Source organism: Microtus oregoni, unplaced genomic scaffold (assembly GCF_018167655.1).
Source record: "Microtus oregoni isolate MIOR12 unplaced genomic scaffold, Mior012 000022F_ref0000154, whole genome shotgun sequence".
In the NCBI taxonomy this organism is placed as follows: Eukaryota; Metazoa; Chordata; class Mammalia; order Rodentia; family Cricetidae; genus Microtus; species Microtus oregoni.
Window position 1 is genome coordinate 13,057,437 of NW_024543081.1, and position 17,849 is coordinate 13,075,285.

Genomic DNA, 17,849 nt, shown 5'->3' on the forward strand with positions numbered 1-17,849 from the left:
ATCCCTCTTCCAAGATGGCAGCTTCAAAAGGGGAATGGCAACATGGACTCTCTGTACTCCTGATGTTCTCCCCACCTATTCCCCAGTGTGAACTGAGAACCCCTCTAACTAACTAGAGAGATTTTAGGGTACTAGAGTGAGCTCTGGGAGCCCCAGGCAGGGCTTGGCCTCTACATCAATTAAAGAGTTAAGTAGTTGGTAGACTGCTTGCTTAACACATACAAAGGCCTGGGTTCAGTCCCCAACAAGACATAGACCAGGCATGATGTTCCAGGCCTGTAATCCCAGTACTTAGGAGGCAGGAGCAGGAGGATCAGAGATTTAAGGTCCTCCTTGGCATAGCAAGTTCGAGACCAGGCTGTACTGCATGAGACTCTCAAAAGAGGCTAAGAGGATAATGGGTAAAAAACACAGATTTATTCAATGTGGCCACACTGGGAAGAGTTACAGGAATCCAGTAACCCCAAATCTGTTTTTAGGGTGCTAATGTGTGTTGGTTTCTTGCGGGGGTCAGTTGTTGCTGCTGTATTATCTGTTAATATTTTATTTACTTATTTTTGTTTTTTCTTTTGAGACAGGGTTTCTCTGTGTAGTCCCACTGTCCTGGAACTTGCTCTGTAAACCAAGCTGACCTCGAGCTCACAGAGATTTGCCTGTTGAATGCTGAATTAAAGGTATGTGTCACCACCACCCAGTTAATTTTTTCCCCAGAGTCTCCTATAGCCAATGGTTGCCTTGAATTCCTAATCCTACTACCTCAGCCTCCCAAGTGCTGGTATTACAGACATGAGCCATCATGCATTGTAACCTTAAATATTGGAAGAACTGGGGCAGGTAGCAGGAGATATGCCTACTTGAGCAGACGGGCCCTGTAAGGTGGTTCAGAGAAGTCCCATTGTGTAAGGGGACAGGCAGGTTCTCAGGAGAGGGCCACTCCTGCTTCAGGGTGTTGCCCTCACGTGGGGGAGGGGCTGTCCTGAAAGACTTTGCTCTTTCCAGAATCCAAGGGGACTGCAGATTTGGGACAGCGACTTGTCTCTGTGCCTTCAGCTTAGAAGGAGGCTGAGGTAGGTAAAGAAGGCTGAGTCAAACAGGAGTCTGAGCCAAAGTAAAGGAGACGGTACGACTCATCCTGTCCGTAGCCTTCTGGGGTCCAGGCTTTCCAGCAAGAGCAGCTTCGAAGTGCCTGTTTTACCACTTAACCCTGCACTTTGCTCATAAGCCTCCCAAAGGCACTCCTCACTCCATCACTAGCTGAAGCTCCCTAAGACCCTCAGGCGAAATGACAATGAAACCCTTCACCTGGCCCACAAGGCCCTTCCTGATCCTTGATCCTCTCTCTCTCCTAACGCTCATCGACTTGCTCCCTAGACGGAGCAAAGCCTTTGCCCACTCGGAATGCTGGGTCCTTCAAGACCCTGCTTCACATCCGACGGTCTCCATCCCCCCCACACTGCATGTCTGTGCCTTCCCCAGAGCCAGCGCAGCGTTATTCAATTAGACTTACGGTCAGATTCTAGCCAAACCGAGGATTCTGAGAGCAGGGCCTGAGAGCGGCTCACCTATGGATCCTGCGAGACCAGCCCAGGGCTAGACACATAGCTGGTGCTCAGGAAAATACCCGCTAAATGGATGGCCATGTCTGGTATCCAAAAGGGAGAATGAGGCCAAGGGTGTAAAGTCGGCAGTCCCTAGGCTGCCTCTCAGGCCCAGGGATGTCAGAGTCAGGCCACTCAGAACTCTCTGCAGGCCCTGCAGTGGGCTGAAGTCCAAGGTATGAGCCAAGGACACCAGCGTCAGGCCTGGCGTCCAGCCCAGTCTTTCTTTAGCCCTAGTGAGCCGCGGCGCTGAGCTGTAGCCACAGTCTGCTTCTTCCGGGGAAAGCCCGGGTGGGGCCTGGGCTTTGTGGTCCTTCTCAGCCCTCTACAGAGGTCCAAAGCCAGAGCCCCAGCTGAAGCCACACCCCGGTGTGCCAAGGGGCAGCTTCTTCTAGCACTGCTCTAATTCTTTGCAGACCTCGACACACATACCCCCCACCCGCTGCGCTGGGCCCCAGGGGCTCTCTGCCTGCTGGCCCCAGGCCCCTTCCCGCCAACTCTTGCGCCTAACTCATCCTCAAACTATTTTCCACTGGCTCCCCCCAATCTCTGCCACAGCACAAATCTTTTTTTAGTGGGAGGAGAGGGATGGGGGAAGAATAAGGGGCGGCCGCTTGGACTCTGAGGGAGGGACTAAGGAAAGGGCGCTCTCCTCTCTGACTGGTCACCTCTGCTCTAAAACTGGCTTTATAATCAATTGACTCCACCTCTGGTGCCCCCCCATCCCTGTCCTGACATTCAATTGGCTTAACCTACGGGGCGGGCGGGACTCACTGGGTCTGGTCCAGTTAAAAGGGTCGGGCGAGGGCTTGGGGCCCGGTCACTCGGGTGGAGTCTTCAGACAGCTGGTGTAGCAGATCGCCGGAATCTTCGCTTCAGTCATGGCCTGTGTGAGTGCGAGACCCTCCACTGCAAGGTCTAGGGGACTGAGCAGACGCAGATGGGCATGGGAGAGTGGCCAGTTTGGGAGCTGCTTCTAGTCCCAGCCGTGCGGCCTTGGACAGGTGTTTTTTAGGACCCTCAGTAGCTACATCTGTAAAATGGGGGTGGGTGTCATAGTTCCCCCTAAAACCTTAAGCCTCTGTGGCTAAAGAGTATTCTGGATTTCTCTGAGTTCCGGCTGCATACTTATGTCTTGCAAGGTCCCAAACTGCCACTTTACAGTTTTCTGAGAAGTGGGAGTGGGAAGGGTGTGGCCACCTGGGAAGGGGGAAGGAAGGGGGACATTTTGGCCAAGACTTCTCATTGCTTCCCTCTATTCTAGAGGCTTCTGACACACACACACACACACACACACACACACCCCACAGCTGTCCCCAGTCACAGAGCCAGGGCCCAGTAGATCACCCTCTGCTCCAGAAAACCTCCTGGGCCCTAGATAAGTTGCAGGCCAGGCTGGGGCTGTTCCTGGTTGCTGGTCAGATGGCGGAGTGCATTTACACAAACAGACAGATATAGATTGAAGCCCGAATCCTCCACAAGCCCTCAGGGAGAGGGTTCAAATGCCAAAGAAACCCCTCAGACAAATTAACTTCTGTCTACCCACCCAGGCAGGTGCCCAGCAATGACCAGATTTATCTGCTGGGCTCTCTAGCCCGCTGGCTGCACTCTCCTGCCCAGCGGCCCTGCGCCTCAGCTTCTTAAACACGCGGGCATGGCTGTGTGCCTCTGGCCAACGAGGGGAACTAGAAAGGTCCAGGCTGCTTTCTCTCTCCCGGAGACACCCCATCTTCCCCTTCATTCTAAGTAAAAAAAAAAAAAAAATCTCCAAGCGGAGGATGACTGGATCTTCTACGCTGTCCATAGGACAGCCATAAGTTTCAAACTAGCATACCCTAGGGAATGGGGACTGTCCCTAACCACAGGGACAAAAAAAGACTAAAACTTACACCTTGTCCTGTCCATCCCACCCCACCCTTAGACTTCTCCTACAGCTAGTCAGGACACCGAGAGTGGGGTGACCCCATGCCCACACCCCAGGCTATTGCAGGTAGTGCAGACCATGTCCTAACTCGGCCCTAAATGCAGCTAGGTGTTCTGGTCTACACAGGGTCTGGTCGCAAGCAATCTGAATCTCAAACCTGGGGAGTGTCTCAGAGTTCGGGGCGAGGTGGCCCCCGACGCCAAGAGGTGAGAATGGAGCAGCATGGGGTGGCGGTGGCAGGGGCGCGGTTCGCAGGCCTTGGCTCCCGAGGCTACGGATGGGCGTGGCCGGCCAGAGCCGCTTCTCCACTGCCCGCCCGCAGGGGGTTAATGGCCAGCTGCAGTTGCTGCGTTTTCTGGGTGAGTCACTTCCTCGCTGGATCTGGTCAACCTCACCGTGGTCTCCCTCTCCCTCCCGCCCCTCTCTCTGAGTTGGAGTTTGTTAAACTAAACCAGCTGCTGCCTCAACTGCTACCTCGGCTTACTCCCTCCCCTTCCGCTTGGGGTGGGTAATGTGGGGCGTGGCAATGAGGGAGGGGTCACCCACGTGCCTGCTGACGGGGAGGGGGGTCGCCGGGGCTCGGTCTTTTCTTTCAATGCTGCTCTCTCAGGGGTACAGCTCCGCCGCCTATTTTCTCAGCAGCCATGTGTTCTTGGACCAGTCACCCAAGCTCAGGAAGCCTCGGCTTTTCTTTTTTTTCTGAGGAGACAGGGTCTCACTATGTAGCCCTGGCTAGCACGGAACTTACAATGTTTACCAGGCTAGCCTCCACGGAGACCCACACGCCTCTGTTTCCCTAGCGCTGGGATTCAAAGTGTGCACCGCCACACTCCACACCCGGAGGAGCCTGGGTTTCCTAATAAAGCCAAAGGGCAAGTTGTGGTGTGGAGAAAGCCGCGGGCCAGATTTATCAAAGCAGCTGGCTCACTGCTTGTAGTGAGTCCCTTGGCCCTCTTTTCTCTTTCTTCCTGAAACTAGACCTTGGTGGCAAGTACTGCTACCAGTCCCCATGCAACAAATCAAATCCCATATTATTATTTACTTTTTTTTTTTTTTGGTGGTTTTTCAAGACAGGTTTCTCTGTGTAGCCGTCTTAGCAGTCCTGGAACTCACTCTGTAGAACAGGCTGGCCTCGAACTCACAGAGACCCACCTGCCTCTGCCTCCCGAGTACTGGGATTAAAGGTGTGCACCACCACCACCCGGTTTATATACTCTTTTGCTCCACAATGATGGAGCATCTGTGGCGTGTGTCCTGAGCAGTGACTCAGATACACAAGACAGACAGGACTGTACCTAGAGAGTCACACAACCCCCCTTGACCAAAGGGACTGACACCAATCAATATCTGGGAGAGAGATTCCTTCAGGGAAGCCCCCCCATTGTACAGATAGGAAAAAACTGTGGCTCAGAGAGGAATGACAGGGTCTAGCTCAACTCACACAACGAGGGGGCCCTGCAGGGCTCTGTCTTTTCTTGAAATAGCTGAAGGAACCAAGCCAAGGTTCTGGATGGCTTAGAGTCCAGGTTCCTGGTCTTCCTGTTGACCGGGTTTCAACAAGGTGCATTAATGTTTTCTCAGTGAGCTTTGGGTCTAGAGCTAGCCAACGCAGCCTCAAGCCTACCTGTCACTCCCTAGCTTTGTGCTGAACCTGGGGAAAGACAGCAACAACCTGTGCCTGCACTTCAACCCCCGCTTCGACGCCTATGGGGATGCCAACACTATCGTGTGCAACAGCAAGGATGGCGGAGCTTGGGGGACCGAGCAGCGTGAGCCTGCCTTCCCCTTCCAGCCTGGAAGCATAGTAGAGGTGGGCAGGACTGGAGCCGAGCGGGAGGGGGGGGGCTGCTGGGCAGTGCTGGCTTTAGTGTTCAGAGACAGGCTGGCCCTGCCTGACTATCTGATTACCGGTGTCATCCTATTCGGAACCTGCACAGGGACTCACCTCTATAGGGGCTGTCATCCAGGCTCTGAGATGCTCCTGGGTGTCACTCATTGGTCTTCTCTACCCACCAGGTGTGCATCACCTTTGAACAGGCCGACTTGACCATCAAGCTGCCAGATGGGCATGAGTTCAAGTTCCCCAACCGCCTCAACATGGAGGCCATCAACTACATGGCAGCAGATGGCGACTTCAAGATCAAGTGTGTGTCCTTTGAGTGAAGCCAGCGAACCCATGGCCATCAATAAAGGCAGCTGCCTCTGCTCCCCACAACCCAGACCTTCATGTAAAAGTGTTTGTGTCTGTCTATGTGAGGGGCCCTGCCTGGGCCTGATCAGTCTTCACTCCCATTCGTTCCTCCATGTGTCCCTTTTTGTCCCAGTGGTCTCTCTTCTTCCCCCATATTCAAGAAGAGTCCAGAGCATAGGGGGCCTAGTGTGAACCTGTCCCAAGGTGACAGAACAGTGGAAGGTGAAGGGAAAATGAACAATGGGACCCTATTTACCTTCACAAGGGCCAGAAAGCCACTGGGCATGGTGGCACATCCTTGAAACCTATGAGATCGCCAAGTGTTCAAGACCAATCTGGGGCCGGGTGGTGTTGGCACATGCCTTTAATCCCAGCACTTGGGAGGCAGAGGCAGGCAGATCTCTGTAAGTTCGAGGCCAGCCTTGTCTACAAGAGCTAATAAAAGACCAGACTGAACTAGTATGCAGCCCTATACTACTAACTACTTGGGAGACCAAGTCAGTGCTTTTAACCTCTGAGCTGCCAACTCTCCAGCCCTGTTAAATGAGATTTTTAAGGAGGAGGCCAAGTCATGGTCAATGTCCTGTAATTTGTAGTCTTTTATGCTACCTTTTCGGGGGCGGGGTTTTGAGACAGGGTTTCTCTATGTAAAAGCCTGAATATCATGGAACTCTTTGTAGACCAGGCTGGCCTCGAACTCAGAGATCCGCCTGCCTCTGCTTTCCAAGTGCTGGGACTAAAGGCGTGCGCCACCTTATTGCCTTCATATTCCTACCAATGAGAGGGGAGAAAACGGGTCCTGTGGGCCCTGAGGGAAAAACGACTCCTCGACAGCTGAGCACACAGGGAAGCAGGCTTCCTAGCTTCATGATCCTCAGCCACATGGCCACTCTTGTGGAATCCAAAGGCAGCTAGACAACTAGGCTAAAAGCTGTTGACACTGTGACCCTGGAAAGGTCCCCTCCCTAACTGTGGGAACCTGAGCTGGCTAAAGTCAGCTCCTAATGTGATTGGGGGTTCTGGGTTGGCCCCTTCAGAGACTGGGATTAGGAGGCTGCCTGGAAGACCCACAAGCAGGTCTTCCTGAGGGCAGATAGCTCACTGACAGGCATGCCTGCCACTGTGGTCTCCTCTTGGCTTCCAGAGGCAGGTGTCTTCCCAGCACTAGCCTAGGTTCTGCTTCCTTGGGATGCGCTGCTCTAGCTGAGCCCTGCCACACCAGCACAAGTAACTGCAGTAGATCTGCGGGCCACCATTGTCCACCTCACACACACACACACACACACACACACACACACTCACTCACTCAGGAAACAGCTGAAGGAAATGAGCCAAGGTTCTGGAAGACTTCAAATGTGAACCTTATTAGGCTCTCTGAAACTCTCAAATCCTGGGTATAACATCCTGCGGCTGGGGCAGGCACACACAAGAGCAGCAGATCTTACTCTCTAAGAGGACATCTGGCACCCACCTGGCAGGGTTTCTTGCATCTTCCATCCTCAGTTTCCCCATCCATAACAGGATGTTCTCATGTTGATGGGTCCCCTGGGATTTAGGAAAGGGGGGGTCACCCAAAGGAAAAGTTCAAAGAGAATGGAATGCACGTGCCTTGGGCTCCCCTACTGCTCTGAGGCTCCTAAGTGGCCCCTAGAGAGAAAGCTTTGAAGTGTGGCTGTGGAAGAGGCGCCCTCTGCTGGGCTCCGAAGAAAATGTCCCTTAGACTGTCTTCCCGTCTTCACAATTCACCACGGGAGTCTCCCCATCGGAGTTGAGCACTAACCTTGTGGGAGAGATGACCACAGAGCAGAGAGAGACCACAGGGCATAAAATCAGACAGACCCGAGTTCAAACACCAGCTCCACCGCTGTGTATTCTTGAACCCGTTACACAGCATCGCTGTGGCTCAGCTTCCTTTTCTGGCAAATAGAGTTAATAGTGGCTCATATTCAGAGTGGTTGCTGAGGTTCCCCGAGGTGACGTACAGAGATGTGTGGTGCCTGGCACCTGGTGGGGGCTCTGAAAATGCTGGTTCCCTTTAAGGCTCAGTGTCTCCCAGGAGCCTAGCAAACCAGTCTAGAGAAATTCAGCTACCTCCGCATACACCCACCCCTCTGCCCAGCAGGCCTCAAGCTCCCGAAGGAGCCAAGGATGATCTTGAACATCTGAGCCTCCTACCTTAGCCTCCTGACCACTGGACCAGCTCTCAGCTGTGTAGCCTCAGGCTGCAGCTGACTGAGCCTGTCTTCTCAGTGGAATGGGGGTCAGCCCTCCAGACACCATGTAAAAATAGCTGAATAAACAGTCGTGGCTCTTGTCTTCCTCCTGTCCTTGTGGCATCCCCAGCTGCCTCTGGCACTCATTAGATACTCAGTAAATGTAAAAAGAATTGCAGGCAGAAATCTCGCCAGTACGAGTAGAGTGCGGGACAGCAGAGCCGACACGGGGAAGCACATTTCACTCTCCCTGGGGAGCTATCTTGGAATTGCCATGGCCTCCCTAGGCCCTGCAGCACTCACAGCTGAACTGAGGGAGGGGCAATCTTGCAGGGCTCTCTCCTGAGGTCCCCAGCCAGCAGCCATCTCATTCCCCTCTCTGGAACACACAAGAATCGTGGGAGGGTGGGGCCGCACTGTGCACAGGGCTCTGGTCCCACCACCTACTGAGTGGCTTCGATCCAGCCACTTTTCCTCTTAAAGCCTTATCATCTGAGCCGGGCGGTGGTGGCGCACGCCTTTAATCCCAGCACTCGGGAGGCAGAGGCAGGCGGATCTCTGTGAGTTCGAGACCAGCCTGGTCTACAAGAGCTAGTTCCAGGACAGGCTCCAAAACCACAGAGAAACCCTGTCTCGAAAAACCAAAAAAAAAAAAAAAAGCCTTATCATCTGTACAGCAGGGATAAGAACCGCTCTAGCCTGACGGGAAGGCCTGTAAGGATAGCCACAGGGCTGCAGCTGGAGAGATGGCTTAGTGATTAAGATCACTTAAGAGAACCAGGGGTCAATCCCCAGCACCTACATGGCAGCTAACCACCATCTACAACTATCTGTAACTCCAGTTACAGAGGACCCAACACTTTCATTTGATCTCCTCAGGCAAAACACCCACATAAGTACAATAAATTACAAGTAATAGCAATAATAAAAGTGCACAGACTACCAGCTAGATGGTACACACCTTTAATCCTCACTCAGCAGCTAGAGCTCTGTGAGTTCAAGGCCAGCCTGGTCTATATAGGGAGTTCCAGGACAGACAGGGGTATAAAGAGAGACCCTGGAGAGATGGCTCAGTGGTTAAGAGCACTGGCTGCTCTCCAGAGGTCCTGAGTTCAATTCCCAGCAACCATATGGTGGCTCACAACCATCTGTAATGATATCTGGTGTCCTCTTCTGGCATGTGGGCACATATACAGACAGAATGTTGTATACATAAGAAAGAAAGAAAGAAAGAAAGAAAGAAAGAAAGAAAGAGGAAAAAAAGAGCAGCACAGGCCACAGCCTCCACCCAGAAGGCATCAAGTGAATGATACAGATCGGGAGGAGTCTGAGGGAGGAGTCTGAGAAGGGGCTCTCAGGAGAAGCGGATTTACCAAGTCAGGCCACACAGAATGTCTGTTTAGTCAGCAGCCACAGGAGACGAGGGAGCAGCAGGTGGGAGCCCTACAGCAGAAGGCAGTTCAAGGCTTCTCCATGAGGTACAGTGTGGCTGGCCGATGCCTCTTCCCAGAGGGGAGATTCCAAGGGTGGCAGGAGGGCTTGACCCTCAGGGAGCAGAAGTGACCACTCAGAAGCATGTTTGTCTAGCACCCTGTTCTAAAAAACCTTGTTCTTTAGATGAAGTCTCAAGTAGCCCAGGCTGGGCTTCAATTTTCTAGATATTGGAGAATGACCTTGAACTCCCGATCCTCATATCTCCACTTCCTAGAACTACAGCCCAGTTTGGGGACCCCTACTTTGAAGATAACTTCTCAGCATCTAACATGGAGTCTCCAAATAGAGGACCCTTGTGGGAGGAACCCGACATCTATGGGGTGTCATGCCTCCTGTAGGTGAGGCTCCTTCTGAAAACCACCCTCACAGTCTGCATCCTGCCTTCCAAACGCAGACAAATCAGCTTCTGTGGGAGTGGCCAGGGAGCTGGGAAGGGAGACCAAAGACAGGCGGTCTGGCTCACTCTGGCTGTCCTAGAACTCAGTCTGCAGACCAGGCTGACCTAGAACTCATAGAGCTCCACCTGCCTCTGCCTCCTGAGTGCTGGGATAAAAGGTGAGCACCACCAATACCCTGCAAGCACAGTCCTTTCTTAACTGACATGTGTGCCTGGCATTCTGGAGGCTTTCAATATGTGTGGCTTACTGGCTCTCTGGGCTTCCATCTGGAAGAGGACTGGATCCTAAGAGTCTGGGTTTTGCCTGTTACCCTGTGTATCATCACCTGCTCTGGACTCCTTGCTGCCCTCCACGTTGCTGGAGGCAATCCTGACCTCCTGCAGCCTCCTCAGCTTCTTGCTGCAGAGGCCTCCTCCCCTGCACTATCACGATCACCTACTTGGCCACAGGCCTCACAGAGTCAAGAGCATCAGCCATGTCTTCAGCACCCAGCACAGGACTTGACAGGACCAAATGCACATAGTCTTGGAATGGGGGAAGTCAACTGCACAACGGAGTCGCTAAAAGCCCTGTCTACTGTTATTTTACCCAGTGCCCCACATTCAAACGCGTGTGGTAGATAGTAGAAGGTGTGTTGGTAAACTCCCTTTCCATAGTTGGGGAAACTGAGGCACATAGCTGGATGTGGTTTGTGCACCAAACCTGAGCATGGCAGAGCACTGTGTTACACATTCCTGATGCAGCTCACTTGTGCCGCTACTGCCGTGGCTCTCAAACTTTGCTGCGAGCAGGAGTAGTGTTCGGGCCATCCAAGAATGTGCTAGAAATGGATATTCTGTCCATATGTGCTGAACCACAAACTCTGGATCTAAATTTCATCAAGCCTTCTAGGACATCTAGTGCATGCCCAAGTTCTAGAACCCCTTCTTTCCAATAACCCCACAAAGTCGCTACAATTATCTGTACTTTATAGATGGGTCAATAAGGCACAAAAAAGAAGACAATGGGGAGATGACCCTGGAGAGATGGCTCAGGGCTTAGCAGCTCTTCTCTTGCAGAGGACCCGGACTTGATTCCCAGCACCCACGTGATGACTCACAACATCTGTGAGTGACTCTAGTGGCAGGGGTCTGATAGCTTCTTCAGGGCTTGCAGGCGCTCTACTCCTGTGGTACACATAAACTCACTCAGGCAGGTCATTTTTCTTCTTTTTTAAAAATCTTATTTATTTGTTTGTTTTTGAGGCAGGGTCTCTCTATTACGTAGTTCTGTTCTGGCTGTTCAAGAACTTACTATGTAGAGACGAGGCTGGCTTTGAACTCATGACATCCGCCTGCCTCTGCCTGCCAGGTGCTGGGATCAAGGATGTGTGCCACCACTGCCCGGCTATTTTAATCTTTTAAAAGCAAAAAGGCAATTGCTCTAGGGCCACACAGCTGGTAGATGAGTACCAGTGTTTGAATCCACGTAGTTTCCTTATGGAAATCACTAAAGAATTGACATCAGAACTCAATTAGGATCTGTCCTCCTCCCCCCTTTTGTTTTTTTCGAGACAGGTAACCTTGGCTATTCTGGAGCTTGCTCTGTTGACCAGGCTGCCCTCTTATTTACAGAGATCCGTCTGCCTCTGCCTCCCGAGTGCTGGGATTAAAAGTGTACACCACCGCCGCCGCCCATCTAAGATCAGTAGTTTTTAGCCATTCATGAATAACTCTATATTAAGCGCCTGTTAGGGCCAGGCTAGGTGATGGAATCGGGGAGCCTAGTTCTCACTGAAGCCATTTTAGGAAAATCGCTCAGACCTGAATCTAAACTGTGAGAGACAGGATGGAGGCTCCTTTAAAAGGCGGAGACAAATCGGCGGAACTATAGAAAAAGGCCACTAAGCGCGCTCTCCGGAAATCTGAAACTGCTACACACGGAAGTGTTTTAGGCTAGCGGCAGCCAGGCTGCCGGAAGCTTCGCTATAATGGGCCGCAACAAGAAGAAGAAGCGAGATGGAGATGACCGGCGGCCCCGGCTCGTCCTCAGCTTTGATGAAGAGAAGCGGCGGTGAGTGGCTGGGTCGAACCCGATTCCCGTCGGGCTGCCGGGAGAAGCCTAGCTAAGCCCTGGGTGCGCACGTTCACGCAGAGGGCTCTTCCGGCTCCGCCCCTGGACGTTCCTGAAGACCTCGTTCCGCTTTCCCCACGTAGCGGGATGCAGACTCCCGCTCTACCCTCGCAGGTCCCAGTCTGCGTAGAGCAGTGCCCTGGACCTCTCGAGTCCAGCCCGGTCCATGGTCGCGGCACACAGCCGGCTGCCGTGGACGAACGACGAGAGAATTGGATGAGAGAGGTTTATGTTCATTTATTCTCTCGTCGTACTGTGTTCCAACCAAGCTTGGGTCCCGGAGGCTGAACCTCTGTGCTTCGGTGTCACCGTGGATAAATGGCACGTTGTAGTGGGTCTGCGAAAACCCTAGTGCAGAGCACCAAACGAAACCTCAGTTGCCAGGCCTGGTGGTGAAGACCTATAATCCAAGCCACCCGGGATGCTGAGGCAGGAGAATTGCAAAGTTAAGGGCTACAAAGAGAGTTCAAGACCAGTCTGGGCGTTTGGGCGATGTGTAGAGCCCCTGTCCCCATATCAATATAAAGTAATTAGTTTAGGTTTAACTCTCCAGTACAACCACAAAATCAGGAGCAGCAGATACCAGCTAGGAGGAAGCAAGAGTCGGGAAGGTGGGGGGCACCCCTAGGTCCCATCCCACTGGTGGATTCAGGGCTCAGATGTCGTTGAGGACTGGGTGTTGGTTCAATGAAAGAGTTTTGGGGTCTGGGTGAAGGCGTTCTTGGAAAGCCCCACTAGGGACGACTCCTACCGGTGTGGACGCAGCGTCCACCTGCTCTGTGTCTCTTCTCAACGACCTGGCGTTGTGTGTACCCACCAACCAAGGGGCAAGAAACGCAGGTGAAGTAGGTACTCAGGAGAAAGAAGCCTGGGAAGAGGCAGCATTCTCTGTCACACATTTTGTGGTGATGTGTTCAGTGATAGAGTGTAGTAAGACTGTCGCTTCCAGCAAAGGTGTGTGGTAGGTTACACCACCTAGGATTACAAAAGTACTCTGTGATGGTCCAGCAGGACTAGCAACTCATTTCTTTTAAGGTACCCTTGTTATTGAATGACCCATAACTACATTCTCTGTGACACTGGATAAGTACTCTTGTCTCCCCTCAGTGTCCTTATCTGTAAAATAAGGACAGGCTGTTGAGAGGGTAGAGGGGGTTAGTGGGTAGGTTAGAGCCTGGCCCTATGGCACTGGAGGGTTTCTCCAGAGCCCTTCTTTCCTCGTGTCTCCTCCCGACTCTGCTCACTCCCCTGCTTCCTTCCTGCAGGGAGTACCTGACAGGCTTCCACAAGCGAAAGGTGGAGCGGAAGAAGGCGGCCATTGAGGAGATAAAGCAGAGGCTGAAGCAGGAGCAGAAAAAGCTCCGGGAAGAGGTGCAGTGAGGAGGATGGAAAGTTGAAGGGGTGGCGGCCCATCTACCAGGGGAGGGGCAGCAGAGCAGATGGTGTGTGAGCGTGGCTGGAGCTGTCACAGGAGTAGAGACCCTGGTGTGTGTGTGTGTGTGTGTGTGTGTGTGTGTGTGTGTGTGAAGGGTGAGTCTCCTCTTGAGCTTACCCTATGAACTGTGGTCTCACACTGTGGAAGTGAGCAGGGCTGTTGCCCCGATGTGCTGAAAGGCCATTCTCACTGTGTTCATTTCTATCTTAGTGTCTTTTTCTGTGGCTGTGATGAGATACTCTTGACAGAAGCAGCTTATGGTAGAAAGGACTTGTTCTAGCTCTGGGGTCAAGGGGACAGTCCATCAAGGCAGTCAAGGGAAGGTGGCAGGAGCTTGAACTGGCTGGTCCCGTCACATCCCCAGTCAGGAAGCAGAGTGATGAACACATGCTGGTGTTCAGCTCTTTCTCAGCCAGGGACTAGCACCACCCACAGGGTGCAGGTCTTCCCACCTCAAGATACTATCCCATAGGTATGCTCAGAGGCCCATCTCCCGGGCCTTCCTAGATTCTGTCAGCTTAACAGTTAACACCATCACATCCTCCTGTCTGACTTCAGCGCCACCAGGAATACCTGAAGATGCTGGCAGAAAGAGAGGAGGCTCTAGGTAAGCCCCCACCAAGGTCTTCTGTGGAGAGCATCTAGTGAGCCTGGGCTTGTGTGTCCCTGGGTGGGGATAAGGAAGAATGGGGAGAAAGCTGGATAGAGGGTGATTTTCTTAGCCATAGAGATCTTGGTGGTGACGTAGGGGCCAAGGGGGGGTGGTCTACGTGCACGTGGATCAGAAACCAGGAGACCCAGACCACATGGTAAATTGAGACTGAACAGAGAGCCTAGAGATGGAACAGCTCTTGCTGTCACTCAGTTTCTCCAGGGCAAGGACAAGCTGGAGCACAAAGGGAAGAGAGGGTCATTTCCAGCACTTACCTGTGGGTGGGACTCTGGACCACTCTGGAGGTGCAGGAACAAAGGGTGGGCAGGGCTCTAGAAAAACACACTGCATGCCAGTCCTCATCCCTCTGGGGCTCAGAGGGATGCTGCAGAGGTGTGGTGGCTGAGCCAGGGCTGAAGACTGGTCTGTGTCCATCTTGCAGAGGAGGCAGATGAGCTGGAGCGGCTAGTGACAGCAAAGACGGAGTCGGTGCAGTATGACCACCCCAACCACACAGTCACCGTGACCACCATCAGTGACCTGGACCTCTCCGGGGCCCGGCTGCTAGGTCTGCCCCTGCCTGAGGTAGGTCCCAGGACAGCCCTGAGGAGGAAGGAGTAGATTGGTCTGTGGTGGCTGCTCAGTGCCTGCCCATGTCAAGGGTATCCTGCAGGAAGTGTGCCCCTGAAAGCTCAGTTCATCAGTCAGTTGAGTGTTGCCATGGTAGACCTCCCAGGATATGGGGGCGAGTAACCATGAGGATGCAGGGGTGAGGCCTTGTGAGGTCCTTGGTACTGAGTTCAGCTATGGTAAGTGCTCAGCAGACTACAACCCTTGCGTGATAAGCAACATACTGTGGCACATATATGCAGGGGCAGTGAGTTGGTAATGTGGGTCGTGCATCCTCCATGACTTGTTCAGTAATGGAAAACAACAGCATCCCAGTAAGGAAAACATTCCTCCGCTCCACTTAAAACTGCGCCTGTGGCTTGTATAGGAATTTCTATAATCAGGGTCCTTCAGTTCTGCAAATGTTCAAGTCTTTTGAATAAAATGCTATTCTATTTACATAGAACCTACACAGGTCCTCCTTTGTCCTTTAAATTGTCCTCTCATTACTTAGAAAATACCCGGCCAGCGAGATAGCTTAGAGTAAAGGTGCTTCCACCACCAGAGTTCCATGGTCTGAGTTCAGTCCCCGGAGCTCTGGAACTCCACATAGTGGAAGTAGAGAGCTGGCTCCTACATGTTCACCTCTCACCTCCTACACACACCCTGGGGTGTGCACGTCACACCCCCATCCCAACACACACACACTAAATAATACAAGAACAAAATCCGAATACCCTGAAGGTCCTGGCTGAGTTATTACAGTGCAGTGTTCAAAGGATAGCGAGAGTCTGGGTCCTGGAGATGAGGCTCGGTGGCTAAGAACACTTTCTGCTCTTGCAGAAGCCCCAGCTTCAATTCCTAGTACCCACATGGTGGCTCTCAACTATCTATTACTCCAGTTCCAAGGGATGTGACACCTTCTGACCTCTGCAAGCACCAGGTGTGCCTATGCTGTACAGATATACGTGCGAGAAATATATTTATACACATAAATGGATTTAAAACACTTAAAAAGAAAAAAAGACAAGAAATCTGGTCTCAGCACAGACACTGTGTTTCCTTCCAGATGTTTTATTTCTTTTCATTGTGCAGCTGGTCAACTCCAGCTTCCCAGAGAGCTCAGTATAAAGTGCATTTCTGGGCTGAGGATGCAGCCTGCCCAGAATGTGAGACCCTAGGTCTAGTCACCAGGATCACAAAAACAACAGAGCAAAATCCCACCCATTGCTGAGGCCCAGACGTGCAAGCACACAAGGAGGGTGAAGGCAGGAGGATCATTAGTTCGAGCCCAGCTGGGGCCTGTCTCAAAGAGAAGTTCATTCTCTGAGTTGAAGGGTCTCCATCCTGGAAAGCCGCGGCCTGACTGACTTCCACTGCCTGCTTTATGCATGTCCTTTAAAGCCTGACCCAGAGTCTCATTGTCATTGCGCGGATGTCGCTGTTGGTGAATGCTTGGGTACAGGCTGTCCTTTGTCATTCTGGTTCTCAGATAGTGTCCTAGTTTCTTTTCTGCCAGTGTGACAAACACCATAACCAAGACAACTTAAGGGAGGGAAGGGTTTCTTCATCTTGTACTTCCACGTCACAGGCCATCATAGAAGGAAGTGAGGTCAGAAACTCAACACAGGAACCTGAGGTAGAAACTGTGGAGGAATCCTGCTTGCTCGCTCAGACTCGCTCACTAGCTCAACTTAGCTAGCTTTTCTATACAGCCCAGGACCACCTGCCTAAGGAATGATACCACCCTGTGTAGGCTTGGGCTTGTTCATAGACCAACTTGATGTAGGCAGTTTCTCAATTGATGGTCTCCCAGATGACTTTAGGGTGTGTCATTTGACAGTTGAGCCGTCCACAGTCTACCCAGAGCCTTCTGAAGTCAGGACTGCTCGATGCGCCGGTCCACTCCCTATAACAGTCTGTCCTTTGTTTCTCTAGCAAGGGGACCAGGAGGAGGCGCCATCCACGGAGAAGCCAACTAAAGCCTTGCCCAAGAAGTCCAAAGATCCCCTGCTATCCCAGCGGTGAGCTCTGGCTTGTAGTTCCTGGTCCCATTCCTGTCTGCACTAGTGGCTAGATGTGTGGAACTACCCTAGCCAGAGGGGCTGTGGGGGCAGGGGCGGGGGTCTGCCCGGCTCTGTGGAGCCAGACCATGCAGAGCTTGTCCCAGCTTCTCTCCCATTCTACTTAGCTGAGTCAGCTCCACTTCCCCCGTAGCATCTCCTCCCTCACAGCTACGCTGCATGCGCACGGCCGGAAAAAGGTCAAAAGGAAACACCCTCGGCGGGCCCAGGACTCCACCAAGAAACCTCCTAGTGCCACTCGTACCAGCAAGACCCAGCGCCGCAGGATGACTGGAAAAGCCAGGCACAGCGGGGAGTGAGCGCTCGAGAAGCCTGCGGGTCCCCAGCCGAAGTCCCTGGCTGTCCCTGTAAGCCAGCTGTGTTGAGGAGGAACTACAGCCTAAGCCTGGAAAGCAGGACTTCTCCAGCCTGGGGCTGTCCCTGCTTGGGGACCATCCCGGGGTTGAGCCCAGAAGGAATGGACTTCCTAGAGCCCAGGTCCTGGAGCCTGCAGAGCACTGTCCGGGCCTCCTCACCAATGTACATCACCTGGGCCTCAGCAGTCCTTGAAACTCCTCATGTGTGTGCTTGTGGTTTGTCCTGGCTTTGCCTTCTGGGGCGGTGGGAATGGCCAGGGGTCCACCTTCCACCTCGAGATTTTCTTGAGGGTATTACAAGATCCTGTCATATGTGGGTCCCCTAGTCATAGCTGGAGACCAGTGTGTTCCATGTAGACTCCAGAGGTGTGGCCAGCTGTGGTTGTGTACTGTAATACCGCACCAAGGAGGCTGAGGCAGGAGACTCAATCCACAGTCATCTTCAGCTACATGGAGATTTCTGTGCCATCTTGGGCTGGCTACCAGGTGGTATCTGAAGACTGAGGACTTGAGTCAGAGGCCACATTCAGGGATGGAAAGCTCAGCTCCGGCAGTGCCTTTCCTGGGACTCAGCCCCTTCCCTCCTTCCCTGCCCTCTCTGCTTTGAGGGTGGTGACTTTACCGTAGGCCTGGGCCTCATCCTCTAGACCACTGAGCAGAACAAGCCAGGAGATGCAGGGATTTGCTCCCCATGTGAGCCTCAAGCAGTGCTGTCCTGCTGGGTGTGTTTCCCTGTGTGAACCTCCTTCAGGCCTCCCTGAGGCTGGAGTGTGAGGAGTACAG

General features: G+C 52.8%; 2 protein-coding genes across 2 annotated transcripts; both read left to right on the forward strand.

The window, feature by feature from the left end:
* The first annotated feature begins 2,380 nt into the window (after positions 1-2,380).
* Positions 2,381-5,743, forward strand: Lgals1 (galectin 1). The gene is made up of 4 exons (XM_041672446.1): positions 2,381-2,488; positions 3,649-3,728; positions 5,161-5,332; positions 5,539-5,743. Exons 1-4 carry the CDS (start codon positions 2,480-2,482, stop codon positions 5,683-5,685), a joined length of 408 nt encoding a protein of 135 aa, XP_041528380.1. The 5' UTR covers positions 2,381-2,479; the 3' UTR covers positions 5,686-5,743.
* A 5,985-nt stretch (positions 5,744-11,728) lies between these two features.
* Nol12 (nucleolar protein 12) lies at positions 11,729-17,264 on the forward strand. The gene is made up of 6 exons (XM_041672274.1): positions 11,729-11,870; positions 13,196-13,301; positions 13,924-13,972; positions 14,460-14,602; positions 16,565-16,650; positions 16,844-17,264. Exons 1-6 carry the CDS (start codon positions 11,788-11,790, stop codon positions 17,007-17,009), a joined length of 633 nt encoding a protein of 210 aa, XP_041528208.1. The 5' UTR covers positions 11,729-11,787; the 3' UTR covers positions 17,010-17,264.
* Positions 17,265-17,849: the final 585 nt, after the last annotated feature.